Genomic DNA, 17974 nt, shown 5'->3' with positions numbered 1-17974 from the left:
ACAGGGATAATAGTTGGCAATAGTAAGCAAAATGTAGATAAAAATAAATGATCTGTCTTGAGTTTCAGTTCAGAGGAAGTTCATGTACCCAATAATACATTTCTGGCTTTCATAGCCTCCTATTTTGAGAGAAAGCAGGCCATAAACATAATGATATATTATAAATTGCTATGCTGCTTCAAACAGTTAACATATGGGACTGGTTATGGATAACTGGCAAAAACATAACAAAGAGTGATGACAATTTTTAGAGCATATGCTGATGATAAGTCTAAGATGAGAAAAAGGGTGAAGGAAAAAAATTAAAAACAGGCTGATTAAGAGTATTAGTGACCCTAAAACATTATTAGTTTAAATGATTGACACATTAGTCAAGTATTAGACTATATGTTTGTTAAATCTGAATATCTGACATGTGGCTCTTGCCATGACAGGACTTAACAAATCTCAGTGTTGGTCCCCCATGTTTTTCCATTACTTCGGCTTTAGCATGTCCATTTTTGCAGATTTATTACAAACTTTACTGCATCAGAAATTGTTCTTTACCCTCCCCACCCTCCCCACACTGCTATATTGTACAAAAACACCATGCTTAACTTTGCAGACTGGGCAAACAACTGGACTGCCAGTCAGTGTGTGATCCTTATAGAAAATGTCTTTTCAAAAGAATAGGGTTTCACTCAGCAGTTTGGATATTTTAACAATAATTATAATGGACATATGGTTGTTACTGCATCAGCCCTCTGGCCTTCAGTCCTCCTGTGGCCCTTCTGTCTTCATCAGTAACACTAATGGCCACCATTTGTCCATTTTTATTTTTTTTTAGTTAAGAAAGTTAAGAAAGGCATTATGAAATAATTGATTCAGAGAGCTATGTGTCCATACCCTCATGTTTGGAGTTCCACTCTACCAGCCAGTGGAGCTGACAGTCGCAGGTCCAGGGATTACCATGAAGAGCAAGGAGCTCCAGCCTGGGAGCTGTCTGTAGCACTGCAGCAGGGAGCTGCTCCAACAGGTTGTCTGACAGGTGTAGGTGTCTGAGAAGAACAACAATCACTTAGTCATTTTCTAACTTACTCCTATCCAAGGTTATAACAGTCTGGAGCCTATCCTAGCTTCAAATGGGTAGAACAAAGTGAAACACATTCACCTATGAGCAGTTCAGTGTCTCTGATCCAAAGAATCCAAACCAACTAACCATGAGAAGAACATATAAACCCAATAAAATCGTGTTGCTCTTAGATTAAGGGTGCAGTACTAACCGCTGCCACACCCTGCCACCCCAAAACTCTTAAACCTCAAAACCCATTAAAAAAAACATCCACATGCTCTAGATCTCTTACTTCAGTCCGGACGTCCAGAAGGTTCCCAGTAGTGACACCGTTATGAAGGTGTGAGGGTGGATCTCCTTGAGGAGATTCCCCTCCAGCTGCAGGAGCTTCAGAGAGGTGAGGCCAGAGAAAGAGTAGGGCTCTATGAAATGGATGAGGTTGTGGTCCAAATGGAGACGGATCAGACCAACCAGACCCTCGAACAGACCAGGGCTCACCGATGTGAGCTTATTGTAACTCATCTTCAAGATCTGGACAGAAAAAAAAAAAAAAAAAACACATCACAGACCCTTTCCTATTCACAGCAGCCGTTTTGACTTGAAATAGCAGGGTAAAAATATACGAAATGAAATTCTCATCATGGGTATGGACATTAGAAAGTCATCAACACACAGTAAGCATAAAGTCAAAAATGTAAGAGCAAATTGCAAAACTGACTCATAAAACAGCAACGAGTGAGTGCTCCATCCAGTGAAAGCCAGACTCACTGACAAGAACTAAATCTGCTTCAGAAGGATTATTTTTGACATCTCCACCCTCACCAGCAACTAAGAAAGAGATTGGGATCCAAAAGAATGCACAGTAATCTCATGAATGGTGTGGTGAATATAAAGGAAGGTAAATCCTTTTTAACAGTCACTGTCCATCAAATAACCATCAATATAATCAGCAATATTTCTGGAAAAGAATAACTTTTTTTCCCCTTAAAGGTGCATCATGTAGACTCAGTTGACCAACAAGTGGAATATGCATCACATTTTGATGGCTGAGTCTACATGCTTCTCATTGTTGGCCTGACTTACTGTTAAATTATCTACTTATTCCACTTTTTTCTGAATCTAAATGACCCTCACTTCAGTCAACCCTCAGTTTGGCATAGCGCACCTTTCAAAGAGCATATCTATGAGTGTACTGTACGTAATAATGCTAAATATAAGCCCAAAAAGTGCTAAAATGTATTCTCTTTAACATATGGGTAGACTGATTTTAAATGTCTTTACTCTCCACTACAAACAGGATTGCTATTTTTGATTAAGTTCAAGGTTCTACAAGTCACAGTTTACTATGGATCCTATTCATCCTATTCATATGTCTGGTCCAATATACCGGACCTCATATAGGCTTGCCGGAACTCAACATCATGCTCTATTTGAAATATATACATGATTGAATCCCAGAATTTAATAAAACTTTGTACATTTTTTTTTTAAATAATTGTGGCTTATCTTCATCATCTGGACAAAAAACATGTCATGATATGATGACTATGACAGTCTGTAAACATACACACACATATACACACTCACACTCACACTGTACCTGTAGTGATCTCAGGCTATAGAAGGCCCCAGGGTGAACCGTGCTAATGTCGTTGCCATGCAACATGAGCATCTCCAGTTGCCGCAGCGAGCTGAATTCTGACCCCTCCACCTGCGTCAGGCTGTTATAACTGTTAGAGAAAGTAAACAGGACCAGTCACTGAGAGAAAAGACTAACAGAGGGTATAGAAAACTAACATCTTAGGCAGCTCATGTGTTGTGGGGTCTGTTTAATGTGTGTCACACTGTTACTGAGAGAAAGACAAAGGTGGTGGGGGAATAAGTCATTGCATGTATAACCTTCAAGATTAAGGGGAAAAAATGATGGAAAGAATGATGGATGGAAACAAGGAAGGAGGGGTGACAGAGGGCTCTGACCTGAGCCAACCTTTGACCCTTGCTGATTCCTTCAGACTCCTAAAACTTCACCATGTGCCAGGCAGAGGAAACACAGACACAGGCAATCTGTCTGAGATTATACCTCTGTGATGAGAGGTGTAATGATTTCACTCAGTTGCTTTTCCTCTCAAAGCTTGACTTTACCATTTAATTCTAGGTGGACACAAAATAATCTGAAATCGACCCAGGCACGTAATCAGACTATATCAGATTATATCTTGATTCTTTGTTGTGGGACTCCTCAGCTTCACAACAGACATCCATCCTTCTGACAGTGAAACTGATTGCCAAGACAGTACAGAACAGCAGATCCCAGAGCCAAACACATCATCAAGCAGTGGGACATGGGCTTATAGCATAAAACACTTTATCAGTGGGGGTCTGATCGGACTTGATTGATTGCCTTATGAGAGGTAGCCAGGGCCTCCATCAGCAGAGATCAGCACAGTATGATATAGGCAGGGCAGAGCCTGCAGTCCTGCTCTGGGTTCATCAAGCTGAAGTTGTAAAATGCACATTCCCGGCATGCAGATATCCTGACCCAATTGAACACAGATGGGAAGATAGTATTTTCCACTACTCTCAATAAAAACTGAAAGATTGCTATATATTATTTGGTAGTCACTTTTATCCAAAGTACCATGAGTGCATATATTTTTTACGCGGGTTTCTCCAGTGGGAGTGAAGTTCTCACCTTGGCAGCATTAGTGCCTTGCTCTCTTACCATGATAAATGGTTTTGTATCCCTCCAAGATAGTTCCAGACATTTGTAGAATCAATTCCAATGCACACTGAAGCTGGTTCAATATTTTATTAAGACACTTATTCATAATTTAGTTACATGCCATCCTGGCAGGAGCTGATATGACTTGATAGCTCGGGCGACACTGGACTTCTAAGGGAGCAAGCAAGCACAAGTCTGTCATTGAGCATGATGGCTGTGCTGCGTTCTCTGCTTTGAATAACTTCCTCACATGAAGAAATAGCTGAATCTGAGCATTAGTCTAGACTGCGATTTGTCCTCAGTTCATTTTGTTATGCTAGGCTTTCCAAGCCTGAGGGACCACTGTCTATCAGATGTCAACATCCATGAGCTTACACCCGTAACACCTCGTGTTTTGGGTCATTTCACATAATTGGTTGGCAATAAACACTCCAGACTAGACAGCTGCAAATGTTTGGTATACGCACCCTAACTCTGGCATGAATAGAAAATAAATCACCCTGGTTAGCACTCTGGTCAGCAGGTTTAGAGAGACTGGCTGTTCGCTGGCTGCAGGTTTGGCCCTTGGACCTGTATGATTGACTAAATCGTCTTTGAGCAAGTCCGTCCATCACTAACAGCGCCTGTCTGGACTGATACCTCTCCCCCTTACAAAGACACAGCCATCAGGGATGAAAAGACTCAGAAAAGAAAAGAAGCACTGCATAATCCAGAGACGATAAAAGAGCACAATGTAAAACCCAGCTCTTTGCAGTGAAAGCCATTAGTGTAAGTGATGAACCGAAAAGACTGCCAAGTGGAAGATAAAACAGACAACATCATCAGATGCAAGGTCAGTTTTACCCCAGCCAGACACACAGCATCAGCCCATCACTCGCTGTCATGGGGAAAAAATGTAACTTCAGTTTTGACCTTTGCAATTTTTACATCACTCGTCCACGGAGATATATTGTATTCCATATGTCTGTTTATGTAGTGTGTGCACTGCATGTTTCTTTGTGTGTTTCCACTCGTCAATATGTCTTTGCAACAGTTAAAGATCCATCCATGAAACACAAACCAGAATGCTCAGTGGGGCTGGAGGTATCTGTTACCTTATTCCATTTGGCCTGAAGGGGGTGGTGTAATTTAATATTAATATAACACTTACTGTTGCCAAAATCTTCATTACAAAATCCCTGCAATGGAAGGTCAGCTCCATGAACCAGCATAGGCATTTTATATTGGGTTTTAGAGATTATCTGGAATGAACTGATAGCTTTCCCACAGTCAAGGAGCCCATATGGAGACAGTTTGCCTCCTGTGGACAATACTGGAGCTTGGCACAGCATATGCAAGGTAGCTTTTGTGACCATTTACCACTGACATGCTTTATCACATCAAAGCAGGGAGTGAATAGCTGGAGAGCTACTCGAAGCAAAGACTATAATCCACCTGAAATGAAGCTATGGGGTTTCCCACAGTCGAGCCCCATGTGTTAATGACCAGTTTATTGTGAACAACAGTTTGGCTCGAGATGCTGCTGGCCTAGAAATTTGCCAGGTAAGTATGTATTGTTCACAGACAATTATCAGACGCTGCAATCTGCTATATGCAGTGGGAAATTCCCCTAAACAGGAGTTATGCAACTGTAAGGCAGTGGAACCTCTGTCCATAAGAGAAAGACCCACATGGAAGTGATTTATCCCCTGCAGAGTAAGTTTATCATCACATGCTGGTACTACACCCTTATCTCCTTGGTTTAAAACAGATGTTGGCAAATAAAACGCACAGTGGGCTGTGTAAAGATCATCACGCCGGGTAGGCTGGTTCCTGTTGTTTAAAAGAAGCTTTCTTTTGTTCATGAGGCAGGTTGAAGGATGATGATGAAGCAATGGGTTGGCACCCAAAGTGAGTCACTCATCTACTTAATATTGGCCCTGACATGACAAGAGCAGCAATATGTTTTCATTATCCTACCTCCTGAGGCAAGAGACTAACTCTCTCACTTGGATCCATAGGATGAAAATGTGGTCTGACTATGTTTACACTTTTTCCAGGATGAAAATGAGACAAAAACTAAAAAAAACAAAACAAAATTAACTTCTGTTGACAAAACTACAATGACATATTCGAACATTTTGTCAACAAATAAAAAAAGAAATGAAAATGCCACAAATAGACAAAAGGTTGGATGCAAAACTGCATTCCTTTGTTCTTGCACTATGTGCAATGACAATAAAGTTGAAACTAATCTAAGTACATTAAGTACATTATAAAAACAAAAGGTAGATACGAAATGCAAAAAGTTATAATGAGGAATGTAGATTAATCTATGCATAAAGGTCAATGAAAAATAATTGAATTTCTTTTCAAAGAAACAAATGTGAAAAATAATGAAATGAATGAATGAAACTAATCAAAGTAGAATTAGATTAAAACTTTTGTTTTTATCGTCCAAAGCAACCTTAATTTTTTTGTCAACAAAAATAGAATAAAATCAACAAAATACATATGACTAAAATGTGAGTAAAACCAAAATGCATTTCAGTCAAAAGACTAAAAGGAAATCAACATTGACCATCAAAATGAGCCCAACTGAAAGGCATGCTGGGATGCAGAGACTGTTAGTAGAGTGTGGGCCAAGTAAGGGAGGTGGAGTGGGCTAAAAGGACACAGTATTTTGCTTTGTGCCCCTTGGACTAACATTGTGTAAGTGTATTCCCATGCATACATACAGCGTGCATGTGTGTGCGTGTGTGTGTGTGTGTGTGTGTGTGAGTAACTGAGTCTCACCCCAGGTTGATTCTTTCTGTGTCTCTGGGGAAGGTTTTTGGTATGGCGGCGAGGTGTCTGAATGTACAGTGAACCTCTTTAACACCTGGACAGCTGCAGCTCCGCGGGCAGGATGGAGCGCCATGGACAGGAGAGATCTGCAAGGCACGGGGTGCAGAAACAGACGAAAGGAGAACAGGAAGAGAAGGGAGGTGATGGAAGGAGGTGGTGGACAGGAATAGGGAGGAGGTGAGGGCGAGCAGCAGAGTCAAATTCACAAATTCATAACAGATCAGCAACACAAAGAGAAGCAAACAGATAAGTTCAGACCTGTGTAGGCACTCAGTTTGGAAACAAGTCGGCAGCAACTGAACTAAATAGAGAAAGGGCTTACATTAAACAGACCAGCTGCTTGAACATGGCCTCCTGCAACTAGTTTTAGCATCATTGTCTATTTGTATGTAGCTTACATTCCTTAAAAATACCCTCAAGATGTAATTAGAGAAAAAATTGTTGCAGAGATTTGCCCTGGACCTGCACTTTATATGTCTTCCCCATGTTATGTTTCTTTATCCTACATTATTACTTAATCAGCATAAAGTTTAACACTGTCTATATTACATTCATGGAAGAAAATGAATGAATCAATAATAACAGTAATCTTTAAGACAAAAATGTATGTTGTCATGCACAACCAGCCATGTTTCCTTCTGCTTATCCTCTCATAAACTTCTCATAAAAATAAGCTTTGCCCAGTTGTGATTTCCTTTCTGATGACTTTCTGACATGACTGCCGCTGTTGCCTGCTAAATGTCATATTTGGTCAGCTGACTAGTGAACAGCATTACGTTAAGCTACAGACATTCTTGGGCCTGTGTTACTGTACATAACCCTGGGAAGTGTGAAATATTCAAACCATACTCAGCTAGGACTGTGTCAAATGGCGGAATCCATCTGAAATGTTTCTTGCCACTCTGCTAACCTGCGGAGGGCTTTCAGGTGAGGTAACACACCATCTGGCAGCCATACTGGAGGTGCTGCGCTCTTGAAAAACAGTGGCTGTGAACAGCTGATTGTCTTTCGAAGCACAGGAGCTCAACAGATGTGGTTAGTTTCTGACTGGGGACTGATCATCACTGATAAACCTGATCACTATTTGGTTTAGATAAGGTCTGATTGTTAGCTAGCTTAGGGTGACTGTATTTTCAAACCATTATTTGCTGCATGTTAATGCACGTGCATGTATGAGCTTGTGCGTGCACCATAGGCATTTCAGCACTTAGCACACCTACTGTTTCTGCAACTGTTTTGATCCTGGCATCATTACACAGAAAAGGCTGAACATTTTGATGTGTAATGCGTCTATAATGTAATGTAATGTAATGTAATGCGTTTGTTTAAAAATGTGGGAACAAAGACACCCATAGTGTGACTGTAGAGCAAGACGTTTCTGTGAGGATCTGCAGGCAAAATCTGTTGAAGACGCCGTCACCAGCTTCCATGGTGTGTAGCATCAAAGTAGAGGTCAGATAGCTTCGACAGGCACCATTAGACACAGCAGAAAATGCTGAACATTTTGGCATGAAGTATGCGTATGTTCGACTCTGACTGCAGGCATGAATAGCAATAAATAAATAAATAAATAAATAAATAATAGACAGACAATTTCGCAGGAAATGTTGAAAATCAGGACATTTTGGTCTTTTACAGATATTTGAGATAATCGGGACACCAAGCTTGAAACTGGACAATCCTGGACAAACAAGGATGTCTGCTCACCCTGAGCTATGTAACTACAGTGTCTGGACGTGTCTAACCCTAACCCAAAAACCAGGAGTTTGTTACGGTGAACTGTTCAAGCTTCAGCTCAGAGTGTTTCTGAGAGGAGACTAGGGTCAAAGATGTGATCAGACTACACATCTTTACTTCTAATGTTTCTCAGTGGATCTACAGGCACACCAAGATAAACCATCTTATGTATCACTCTATTTCTAGCCTTGTTGTGATATATTCAGCATAGATTCAGCACAGATCTCACTGCCAATTTTCCAGCAGTCATGATGGCGTGAGCCGCCGTTACAAGCCGATTTGTGATGCAAATCCTCTCTTTTCCTATGATGTCTGGGATGTCTGGAAAAAATACCATAGGTGAAATCCTTTGCAGTAAAATTTATCAGTAAAACTTTATGCAGCTGCCCACTGGCTTCTACAGAGAGTCTAGTGAGTCTGGCCTGAGGACGCTTGCGTACCGTTGGCCACAGGAGAGAGGAGAGCAGCAGGGGAAACCACACTGCAGCCGACCTGCAGAAGACGGTAGCGCACCACCACAGCGCCATGACTGGATGGCTGGCTGGCTGCAAGCTCACGCCATCAATCCACCTGGGGGAGGTAATGAGGAGAATCATATAGTTTAGTGTAGTTTTTATACACACAATGAACGATTATACTCTAAAATGCTCTATAAAACACATAAAAATGTATGCTTTTCTGAAAATACAATTGATTTTTGTTCCTTTTGGTGTTTGATGTCCTCATGGTGCTCACTGATGGCTATATTTACCCTTATTTTTTGACACTTATTTTGATTGATGTAAATTATCATCTGTTACTGTTTTGTAAATGAATGTCTTTAGAAAGCTGATACATTATAATATTCCATAGTGAGTGTTACTTTAACACCCACATGAGCATTATAATATGTACATGAAAGACTTAAGACATGGGCATGTACACATAACAGTCTGTGCAAATGTGAAGCATAACCTCTCAAACAAAGTGTCTTTGTGTGTCCCTAATCTGTCTCCTGATTCCTTGTTTCTTGGCTTTTGACAGCAGAGGAGCTCTTGGAACGCGAGTCAAACTAACTCTCACATTTCTTGTCTCAAAACACACAAAGCTGCAGCTCAATACGATGAAAGCGAAAATTATCATAATGCCTTGTGAAATGCATTCACAACCATATCGCCAGCCCAAGCTGGTGCACGTGTGGATGCTAAATTCATGGGGAGGGAAAGAGCAAAGAAGGAAGAGAGAGAGGAGGTGAAAGAGAGAGAGCAGGAGGTGGATGAGAAAAAGAAAGAAGAGGAGTTTGAGAGAGAAATTGCGAGGCTGAGAAAAGTCTCCAAGTCTTAGTAAGATGACAACTGTAACAGCTAGTGTAATACCAAACTATTCGCCCTTAAGGTTGATAAAACACATCAAAGACGCTTGTTTGAAGACTTGCTGAAATCCCGTCTGTCTGCGCTGCGCCCCTCCCTGAGGAAAACAGCAGACTGCAAATCCACGTTTATCCCAGATAATCACACTCAGAACTATGAATATGTGAATATTTGTAGATACACTATAGCTCCTTTCGCTGCCTGCACTGCGGTTTTAAATGGGATTATTGACTTAAAGTCACACTCTGGTTGCGCAAACAAACAGAATAGAACACAGTAGAATAGAATAGAAAGGGAACTGGAAGAATTAGCCTCACAACCTCAGCAGCTGTGGTTTCCTACAGTGCCAGGCGGTTTGGTACATATTATGTTCGTATAATGTTAACATGCTCCTCAGAGGGCATTACATACCAATTACACACACACACACACACACACACACACACACACACACACACACGTACACACACCACCCTGAGAGTTTTCAAACCTGTAGAAGGTCTTTCAATACTGCTCATGTTAACACACACAGACTCACACAGTGAGAGAGGGAAGAATAAGTGGAGAAGAGAAACAAGCACACATAGGAAAAAACACGCACACACGCGCGCACACACACACACACACACACACACCTGCGCCCATTTGAAACCATTAGGGGCCAGTTTGGGGGTTCTAGTTTTCATGTCTGTGTTCTCTCCTCACTGGGAGGCTAATTAACCTAGCAGCTGTGTGTGTGTGTGTGTGTGTGTGTGTGTGTGTGTGTGTGTGTGTGTGTGTGTTGGGTTGGGGGGCATGGGGTGACAGGAAGACACACACACACACACACACACACACACACACACATATATACACTTCCTGATCCAACAAGCACATTAGCCATCACAAAGGTCAGTCAGGTTTGGTTTCAGTGAGGAATGCTGACAGTGACGATGAGCCACTACAGGAAGATTTTCACATTGGAGCAAGTGATGCAAGGTTAGACAAATAACACATTTATCCTTCAAAATACCAAGAGCTGACTTTAACAACCTGGCAAATGCTCCCCAAAGGAGAAATTGGCTTTCCATAACTGCATTTTTCAATCTTATGATATATATATCAAATTAAAGTTAAATTCTAATTCAGACGCCATTTCCGGAATGACTTATGGGACACCTAAATAATAAATAATGTCTTATTAATCCCAAGAGGGGGATCTTCCCTTCCCCTTCCACACTCCACAGGAAGGTCAGAGGTCAGGGTCATATACAGAGCAGCAGCTTTTCATCTGTTGGAGATTCAGTGTGTTGCTCAAGGACACTTCAGCAGGGAGGAGGCTTGGTGACTTGGGGAACTGAACCTTTACCATCCAGTTGAAGGACAGTCTTCTTTACAACTAGTGTACCCTAGTAATCTCAAAATCTTTTGGGAGAGTTGCCATGTAATTTGCACGTTCATGCTCCCCAGAGGATGAACCCTGTCAAAAGTTCAAAAGTAACCTCACGTCCTCTCCTGTAGCACCAACCTTTGGCCAAAATGTCAACTCTGATATTTACAAATCTACTGAAAGGTGTTCATGAAATTCAGTAAACACATTCATGACACCCAGATCAGGCACTTTATGATTCACTTTCATGACCTCATCACCTTTCCTTTCGCACTACCATCAGGCCAAAATGTCAACTTTTACACAAGATATGACAAAACCAAATTAGTGATTTGCCTTGGCATTTGGTGTGTGCATCAATACTCCCCAATGGAAGATCCCTCTAGATTTTGGTCACCTCATGACTTTTCCTCTATAGCACTACGTTTTGGTCAAAATGTGAAATTAAATTTCTTAAAATCTATTTCCATGAAATCTGGTGAGCACATCCTGCTACTGAGACCCAGCCAGTTTAAATGTTTACAGTCTTATGGATGACCTGATGGGAGAGAAACCATTGGCAAATATGACTTTTTCTTTTTTTTTTTTTTTTTTTTTTTTGTATTTCGATTTTTGGCAGATTAGACATTTCCCTGCAGGCAGAACCAAAAGTTTATTTTCTGATTAAATGTTTTATTGCATGTAAATGCACATCTTATCAGATGACTTTATTCAGCGTCCATGTAAACAGCAGAGCTGGAATCTCTAATCAGGATGATTTCAATTTGGTTGAAGAAACATTGTCCACATAACCTTAGCTGATGATTCTGTACTATTAAAGTAAATTAATGTAAAGCATATTAATAGAGAGACTTTTGTTGTTTCACAGAGTCCAGCAATCAGCATCCATACGATTCAGATAATTAGCACCAAACTATAGCTGCAGCAGCTTTTCCTGCCATGGAGTTGGCTATGTAATGTCTCCTATGTGGAGCGCAGAGTGTTGAGCACAGGTAAATGTTATTAGCCAGCAAGTAGTTCTGTCCCCCTGGCGCCCCGTATGTGATGGCTTTACCAGCTTTCTGTGTCAGCACACTGGAGACAGGAGGAGGAGATGCAAGAAAATAAAAAGGTAGGGGAGAGGAGAAAACAGGAGGTAAAAAGACACAAGAGTGCAGAAAATATGAAGGGAAAAGGAAGAGAAAGAAAAGTAGAGGAGGAGAGAGTGAAATAAGAGGAGAGAAGAGGTAACAGATGAGAGGAGAGAAGTTGAGGGTTCCCCTGTACCATTAAATCACTGAGTGCTGCCCCCAGACTCTCGGCTGACAGAGATAAAGCACTGTGTTGTCCAACCCCCACTTATCAAAATCACATGTTCACTGGCACACAATGGTCCTGCCTCACGCTGCCAAAATGCATCCTTCATCCCTTCATTCCATCATTCCTTTTCTTTATGGTCTTGCCCTGCTGCCATTTTTCCATCTTCAGCTCCTCTGTGCTGCACTTGTAAACATTATCAGTGAATGAAGTCCTGGATGAAGAGCACAGCAGCATGTGGTGCAGCAGGAATCAAAGCCATGTTGCCATCAAGAGAATGGAAACCAAAGAAGGAATAAAATGAATGAATGAAGGAATCAAGGAAAGAATGGCAGAAAAAGGGAAGGTAGACAGAGTCTTAAAGGAAGACGCCTGGTTTTGGAGACATTATCCGGTTGGTGAACTTGCCAGTTAACTGAACTTTTACCAAAATCACATGCATGTCCTTGGTAGATCATGCTAAATTTTTTTGGGAAACTAGAGAGATCGCTGCAGCCTGAATTTGCCACATGACGTCACAGTAACATGGCAGCACACATGCCAAACAATGAGCAGAATTTGCGTCAATTTCTACTTTATAAAACTTAAATGGTTTATAGTTTGTGTTGTGAAAATGTGCTGTAACAACTTTGCAATGGGTTTTATTCACAGTTATCAGAATGTCATAATGTTAATAGACACAAAGTTTTGTGTTTTAGTCACAGCTGGGTATTCATGTTATTCCACATAAAACACTAAAATGCCTAGGTCAGGACTTAGGAATACCGAGCTCCAATCATTAAAAATGAATTAAATGGCATCAAACTCAGAAATTACAGGTCAGAGCTCCGATTTATCCGACTTGACATCATTGACGACATCGAACATGACAACCTTCATTGGTAAGACTGATATTGTTATAAAAATATTGGTTGATATACGCATAATTTAATGTGTATTAATGCAATCAGTGAAATATGTTTATATTTTGCTCTTATCATAGCAATATGTAGAGTTTAACAGCTTATCATCTCTCAGGTTTCAGGAGTTGGATATCTCTGGGTTGGCATTCTGACTCTGACTGTCATGTGGTGACTTCTTCATTTTGTAAACAGGGAGTCTTTCATTCAAATAGTTCTAACAAGTATTTTTCTACAGTATTGCACATACTTTTCAGATCTCATGTAGCTTCATAGCTGCTACATGTTGGCATTTTCTAACCTTTTGTGAAAATGTCAGTAGCCTGCTATCACATAACATAATGTGGGCCAAAGTGAATGACCCATGGATGAGTTTGGTGTCCATGTTTCCATCACCTAAAGGGTAAGATGACAGTGCAGTCTCCCAAAAACACGGTGTACTCCTTTAAGAATGTCAGAACGAGGCCAATACGTCTTTATGTCAAAAGCATTAAGCCAACTAGCGGCCAACTCAAAGCTGCCCTATTCAAGATAACACATGTCAAGAGAACACTACAATATGATTTCCACATGTCTTCCATGCAATTCCATGTGAGTCTATGACATCATGTGCCGCCCACATACCCTCATTCAGTAATGTAGTACAATATCAAAATGTTATTCAACAATTAAAACAGCCACTGATTGATGGATTTTGGATTTTGACCAAAAAAAAAAAAAAACTGTTTCATGGAGTTATGTGACATTCACATAATTGTAAAACATCTACATACTATAACCATCTGGTTCTTGGCAAATAAATAAATAAATAAATACCCCCATCATTTACTGACATACAGTTGGGCAAACAGTTGGTTTTAGAAGTTGATTTCAAAGCTTCATGTCATAATTGTTATGAAACTTTATGTCACTTGTGTGTGGTCAAAAATATTGGACTACTGCCAGTTTTTTGTTCTTTCATGTCACAAAAGAGTTTTTCTCCCACATTCAGTAAACATGGGCTGACGAAAAAATAACCAGCGGTGACTTTCTCCATTTTCCCCAAACAAATCAATTTTAGAAGACTCTTAAAAGCAGAGGTTGTAAATCTGTCAAGGTGGTGCTTCCCGGCCGGTGTAGCCCAGGTGTGCCCAGGGATTTTGCACGACTCAAGAAAAGAGTCAAGACAAACACAATGTCTATATCGACAACGGTGAGCTGAAAATCCGAGTTTTCTTTCTAACTTGATCCAATTTTGGGCCGAGTCAAGTATGCTTACTGTTGTTTATTAATCAAGCTGGTCCCCACTGAGTCATCACAACAAAACTGTGTGTGGCTTTTTCAAGGCATCAGCGCTCGATGTGCGTTGGAGCTGAGCTGCTAGTTGGCTGGAATGTTCCTCGAAACCCAAAACACTGAGAGGAGCCCTGCTGAAGTGTCTGGTTACAAAAAAACAAACTTACCAGCCAGTGCCAGGATTTCTGTTGCTGACATATTGCACATTTCTCCTCATATAGTATGACATATATGTAGTAATGATAAATACGTGAATTTACAGACGCACTTTAAAGGCAGTCATGTTGGAATCTTTTCTTGGTGCTCTCACAACCTTCTTCCTTAACTTTTTGAACTTTCCTGAACTTTTTTTGTTCAGGTGGTGACTCAAAAAAGCAGCAAAGCTTTAAAAAAAAAAAAAAAAAAAAGTTCTCTGTTCATGTTTCTTGCCAAAGTGCAACTTAGTAGGTAAACCTTTTTGTAAGAGCAGAGAAACACACCAGCCACGTCCAAAAGAAACACCACCCAAGTTGTGTTTGAGATTTCCCTCTCTGCACAAGTCAGTCACCTGATGAATCACAGCGACACAATCACATCTGTCACTGACATGACAGCGAGTATGAAATTAAATTTGAGAGCGAGACAGCATTATTCGATGCTGCGAAGACAAATGCCGCTGTGAGCTGTCACTTTGGCAGCACTTTGACACCTGCGAGACAACTTTAAGTCGTGTGAGCCGACAGTTTGAAAAGAAATTACTCATCCACGTGTGTGCCGATAATTCAAACATCAGCCACTTAATTGTTGAGGATAAATGGATACTAAAGGAGTCTTGCAGAAAGAAGAATGCAAGGAAATCGCTTTCATGCAAATGTCCAGAGGATCGCATCAACACGTGTTTAGACTTTCCTACAAACTTTCAACTGAATCTTTCAACTTATGGCTCAAACAAACAGCAGAGAAAATTGCACAAAACAGTTTCTTCAATGCCAACCCAACACAAGAACCTCTTTAAAAAGTTATTTTTTTACATCTGGCAGCATTTAACTAGGTGTCATTAGAAAAACCACAAGAGACTTACCTGAAAATTCCTCCAGAAAGAGAAAAAAAAAAAAGACAAGGAAAATAACAGCCAACAAACTACAAAAATCAACCCTCCAAAAACAAATCCTTTAGTCTTGAGTGCAGGCTGGAAAAAAGTTTTTCTCTCTCTTTTTTTTTTTTTTTTTTACAAGAAAAAACAGGCGTAAAAAGTATCCAGTTGATGTTCAAGTCCCTGTTGGTGTTTTGCGGACTTGTAAAGCCTGGACCGACCCTGTGTGTGTGTGTGTGTGTGTGTGAAAGAGAGAGAGAGTAAGAGCAGGGATGGAGAGTAGTGTGTGTGTGTGTGTGAGTGTGTGTGTGGATTAGTTTGACCCTCTGTTGGTCCTTCAAGCATCTGGATTTCAGATTAGCGTCTTTCTCTTTCCACTCATTCACTCTCTCTCTCTCTCGCTCTCTCTTCCCGTGTGTGTGCGTGCGCGTGCACGTGTATGTGTGTGTGCAACTGTGCAGTCAGGAATGCTCCTCACCACTTCTCCATCCCCTCCTACACTTTCTCTCCTTCCCTCACCTCCTCCATTCATCTCCCCTCTCTCTTTCTGCTTTACCTGTGCTCGCTCTCCCTCTCTCAAACTCTCAGTTCAACACTTTTTGAAAACATTTTTGCTTTCTTTTTCTCTCATTCCTCTTCTTCTTTTTTTTGTCTGTCAGCCTCTGCTTTCTTTCTCTAAATCACCCTTTCCCTTCCCTGCTGCTGTTTTTCTCTTTTACATGCTTTCACCTTTCCCTCCCTCCCTCTCCTCCTGTCTTTTTTTTTTTTTTTTGACTCATGCGGTACATTACAGCTTGTGAATACAGATTAGCCAATTATAATAATCCATCTACTATATAGACACAGAGCCTATGCCAGCAGCTATGTACACTGATGCACTCGTACTTTACAAGTTGGCAGACATTCAATGTTTCTCATACAAGCTGAGTGGGATAAAATGCATTCTGCAGAGATACGGGACTGTGAGGATATTACACTCTGATTGTCCTCTAAGTCTTTTGGTATGTCAGTGCGGTGTTGGAGCCCCACAACACCTTTGGCTTTGTTGACATAGTGATTTACTGGATTGAACATTTTTTTTTTTTTTTCACTCATAAATGTAACGCCTGAGCTTTCAGTAACATGACTGATGGCGTGTAGCAGGGAAATGTGAGGCTTCCATCTACATTTTGAGGCTGTGAAAGGTTTGTTGTTGTTGTTGGAGACAGTCACGGTTTGATTTGAGGAACACACATGCATCTGTGGTCATGATGGGCTGTGAAAGTTGTAAATGTCTCCTGTGAATGGATGTTTTTGACATGTGGATCCTTCTGACTTCCAAAAGTTTTGTTCCTGTGTGAAGTTGTCTCATCTTCTCTGTTCACTTTCATTCCAGGGGAGGCGACTGGTGAAAAGTCGTCCATAGTTTACATGCAAAAATTCAATGTCTAATCTGCAATTTGATGTGTTTGATCTAAACCTCAGTAAGGACACACTGGCAGTAATGACCAGAATGAGCCTTGACAGTTTCATTAGAAGTGTGAATGTTGTCAGAGTTAATCTTTTTCCTCTGTTTTGCTATTTTATTTTCAACGTTTCACCGTTTTAATGTTCTTTTGTTATTTGTTCACCCAATCGTGCTTTAGCGATATTGTATGTGATACAGTCATGCCGATAAGGCTTTACTGAATTGAACTGAGAGAGAGAGAGAGAGAGAGAGAGAGAGAGACCTGCCCGTCTGTCTGACGCCTCACCTCAAAACTGGACCAGTTGCTCGTCCACCGTCACCTCGTGGCCGGGGTCGTAGCCCAGCGGACCACTCGTCCCACAGCTCCCTGACGGCGTCCAGTTTGTCCGAGGCGCGCCTCACAGGCCTCGTGGCCGGGTTGTCGAAGCGGAGAGCCTTGGAGCAGGCATAGAAGCGCTTCAGGGACATGGTGGCTCGGAACATGGGTCTGCCACACTCCGCATCCCACAGGCTGACCGCGGCCTTGGCCCGGGACCTGTACACCCCGGCCAGGAGGAGCAGGCCCACGTAGGCGTGCACATCGACGACATCCATGTCGGTCCAGCCGGGGCCACCGCCCCCTCCCCCTCCTCCTTTGGAGCCGTGCGAACTGCGGGAGCCCTCGCGGTTCGTGTGGACTAACATGGTCCGCTCCACCCCGGCCGTGAAGAGCAGGAGGAATGCGGAGAGCTTGTCTGGGACCCTGGGAAGCGAGCGACCATCCCCGCCCCCAACAGGGCTTGGAGGACCACATTATCTTTCCATTTCTCAACGGGAAGAACGAAGGGATGGACAGCAGCGCAGCTCCTTCTCCTTGTCCTCGTCCTCCTCCTCCGTCGTCATTGTTGGGTTCGCCCTCTTTGCGTTCCTCAGCGTCCTCCTCCTCGCCCTT

The 17974-nt window shown here is 41.6% G+C and overlaps 1 protein-coding gene across 1 annotated transcript in view; it reads right to left on the bottom strand.

Annotated features, from left to right (window-relative positions):
• The window catches only part of LOC115366286 (matrix-remodeling-associated protein 5), a 28803-nt gene extending 11076 nt beyond the window's left edge, over positions 1 to 17727 (bottom strand). The window contains exons 1-6 of the mRNA XM_030061641.1: positions 17330 to 17727; positions 8777 to 8906; positions 6549 to 6685; positions 2652 to 2781; positions 1344 to 1582; positions 886 to 1037 (exon numbers count right to left, since the gene is read on the bottom strand). Of these exons, the coding sequence (XP_029917501.1) occupies positions 886 to 1037; positions 1344 to 1582; positions 2652 to 2781; positions 6549 to 6685; positions 8777 to 8906; positions 17330 to 17727 (1186 nt within the window). The remainder of the gene's footprint in view (positions 1 to 885; positions 1038 to 1343; positions 1583 to 2651; positions 2782 to 6548; positions 6686 to 8776; positions 8907 to 17329) is intronic.
• Positions 17728 to 17974: the final 247 nt, after the last annotated feature.

Source organism: Myripristis murdjan, chromosome 10 (assembly GCF_902150065.1).
Source record: "Myripristis murdjan chromosome 10, fMyrMur1.1, whole genome shotgun sequence".
NCBI classification, from domain to species: Eukaryota; Metazoa; Chordata; class Actinopteri; order Holocentriformes; family Holocentridae; genus Myripristis; species Myripristis murdjan.
The sequence above is the reverse complement of the archived record's forward strand: the minus strand, read 5'-3'. Positions and strand labels throughout refer to the sequence as shown.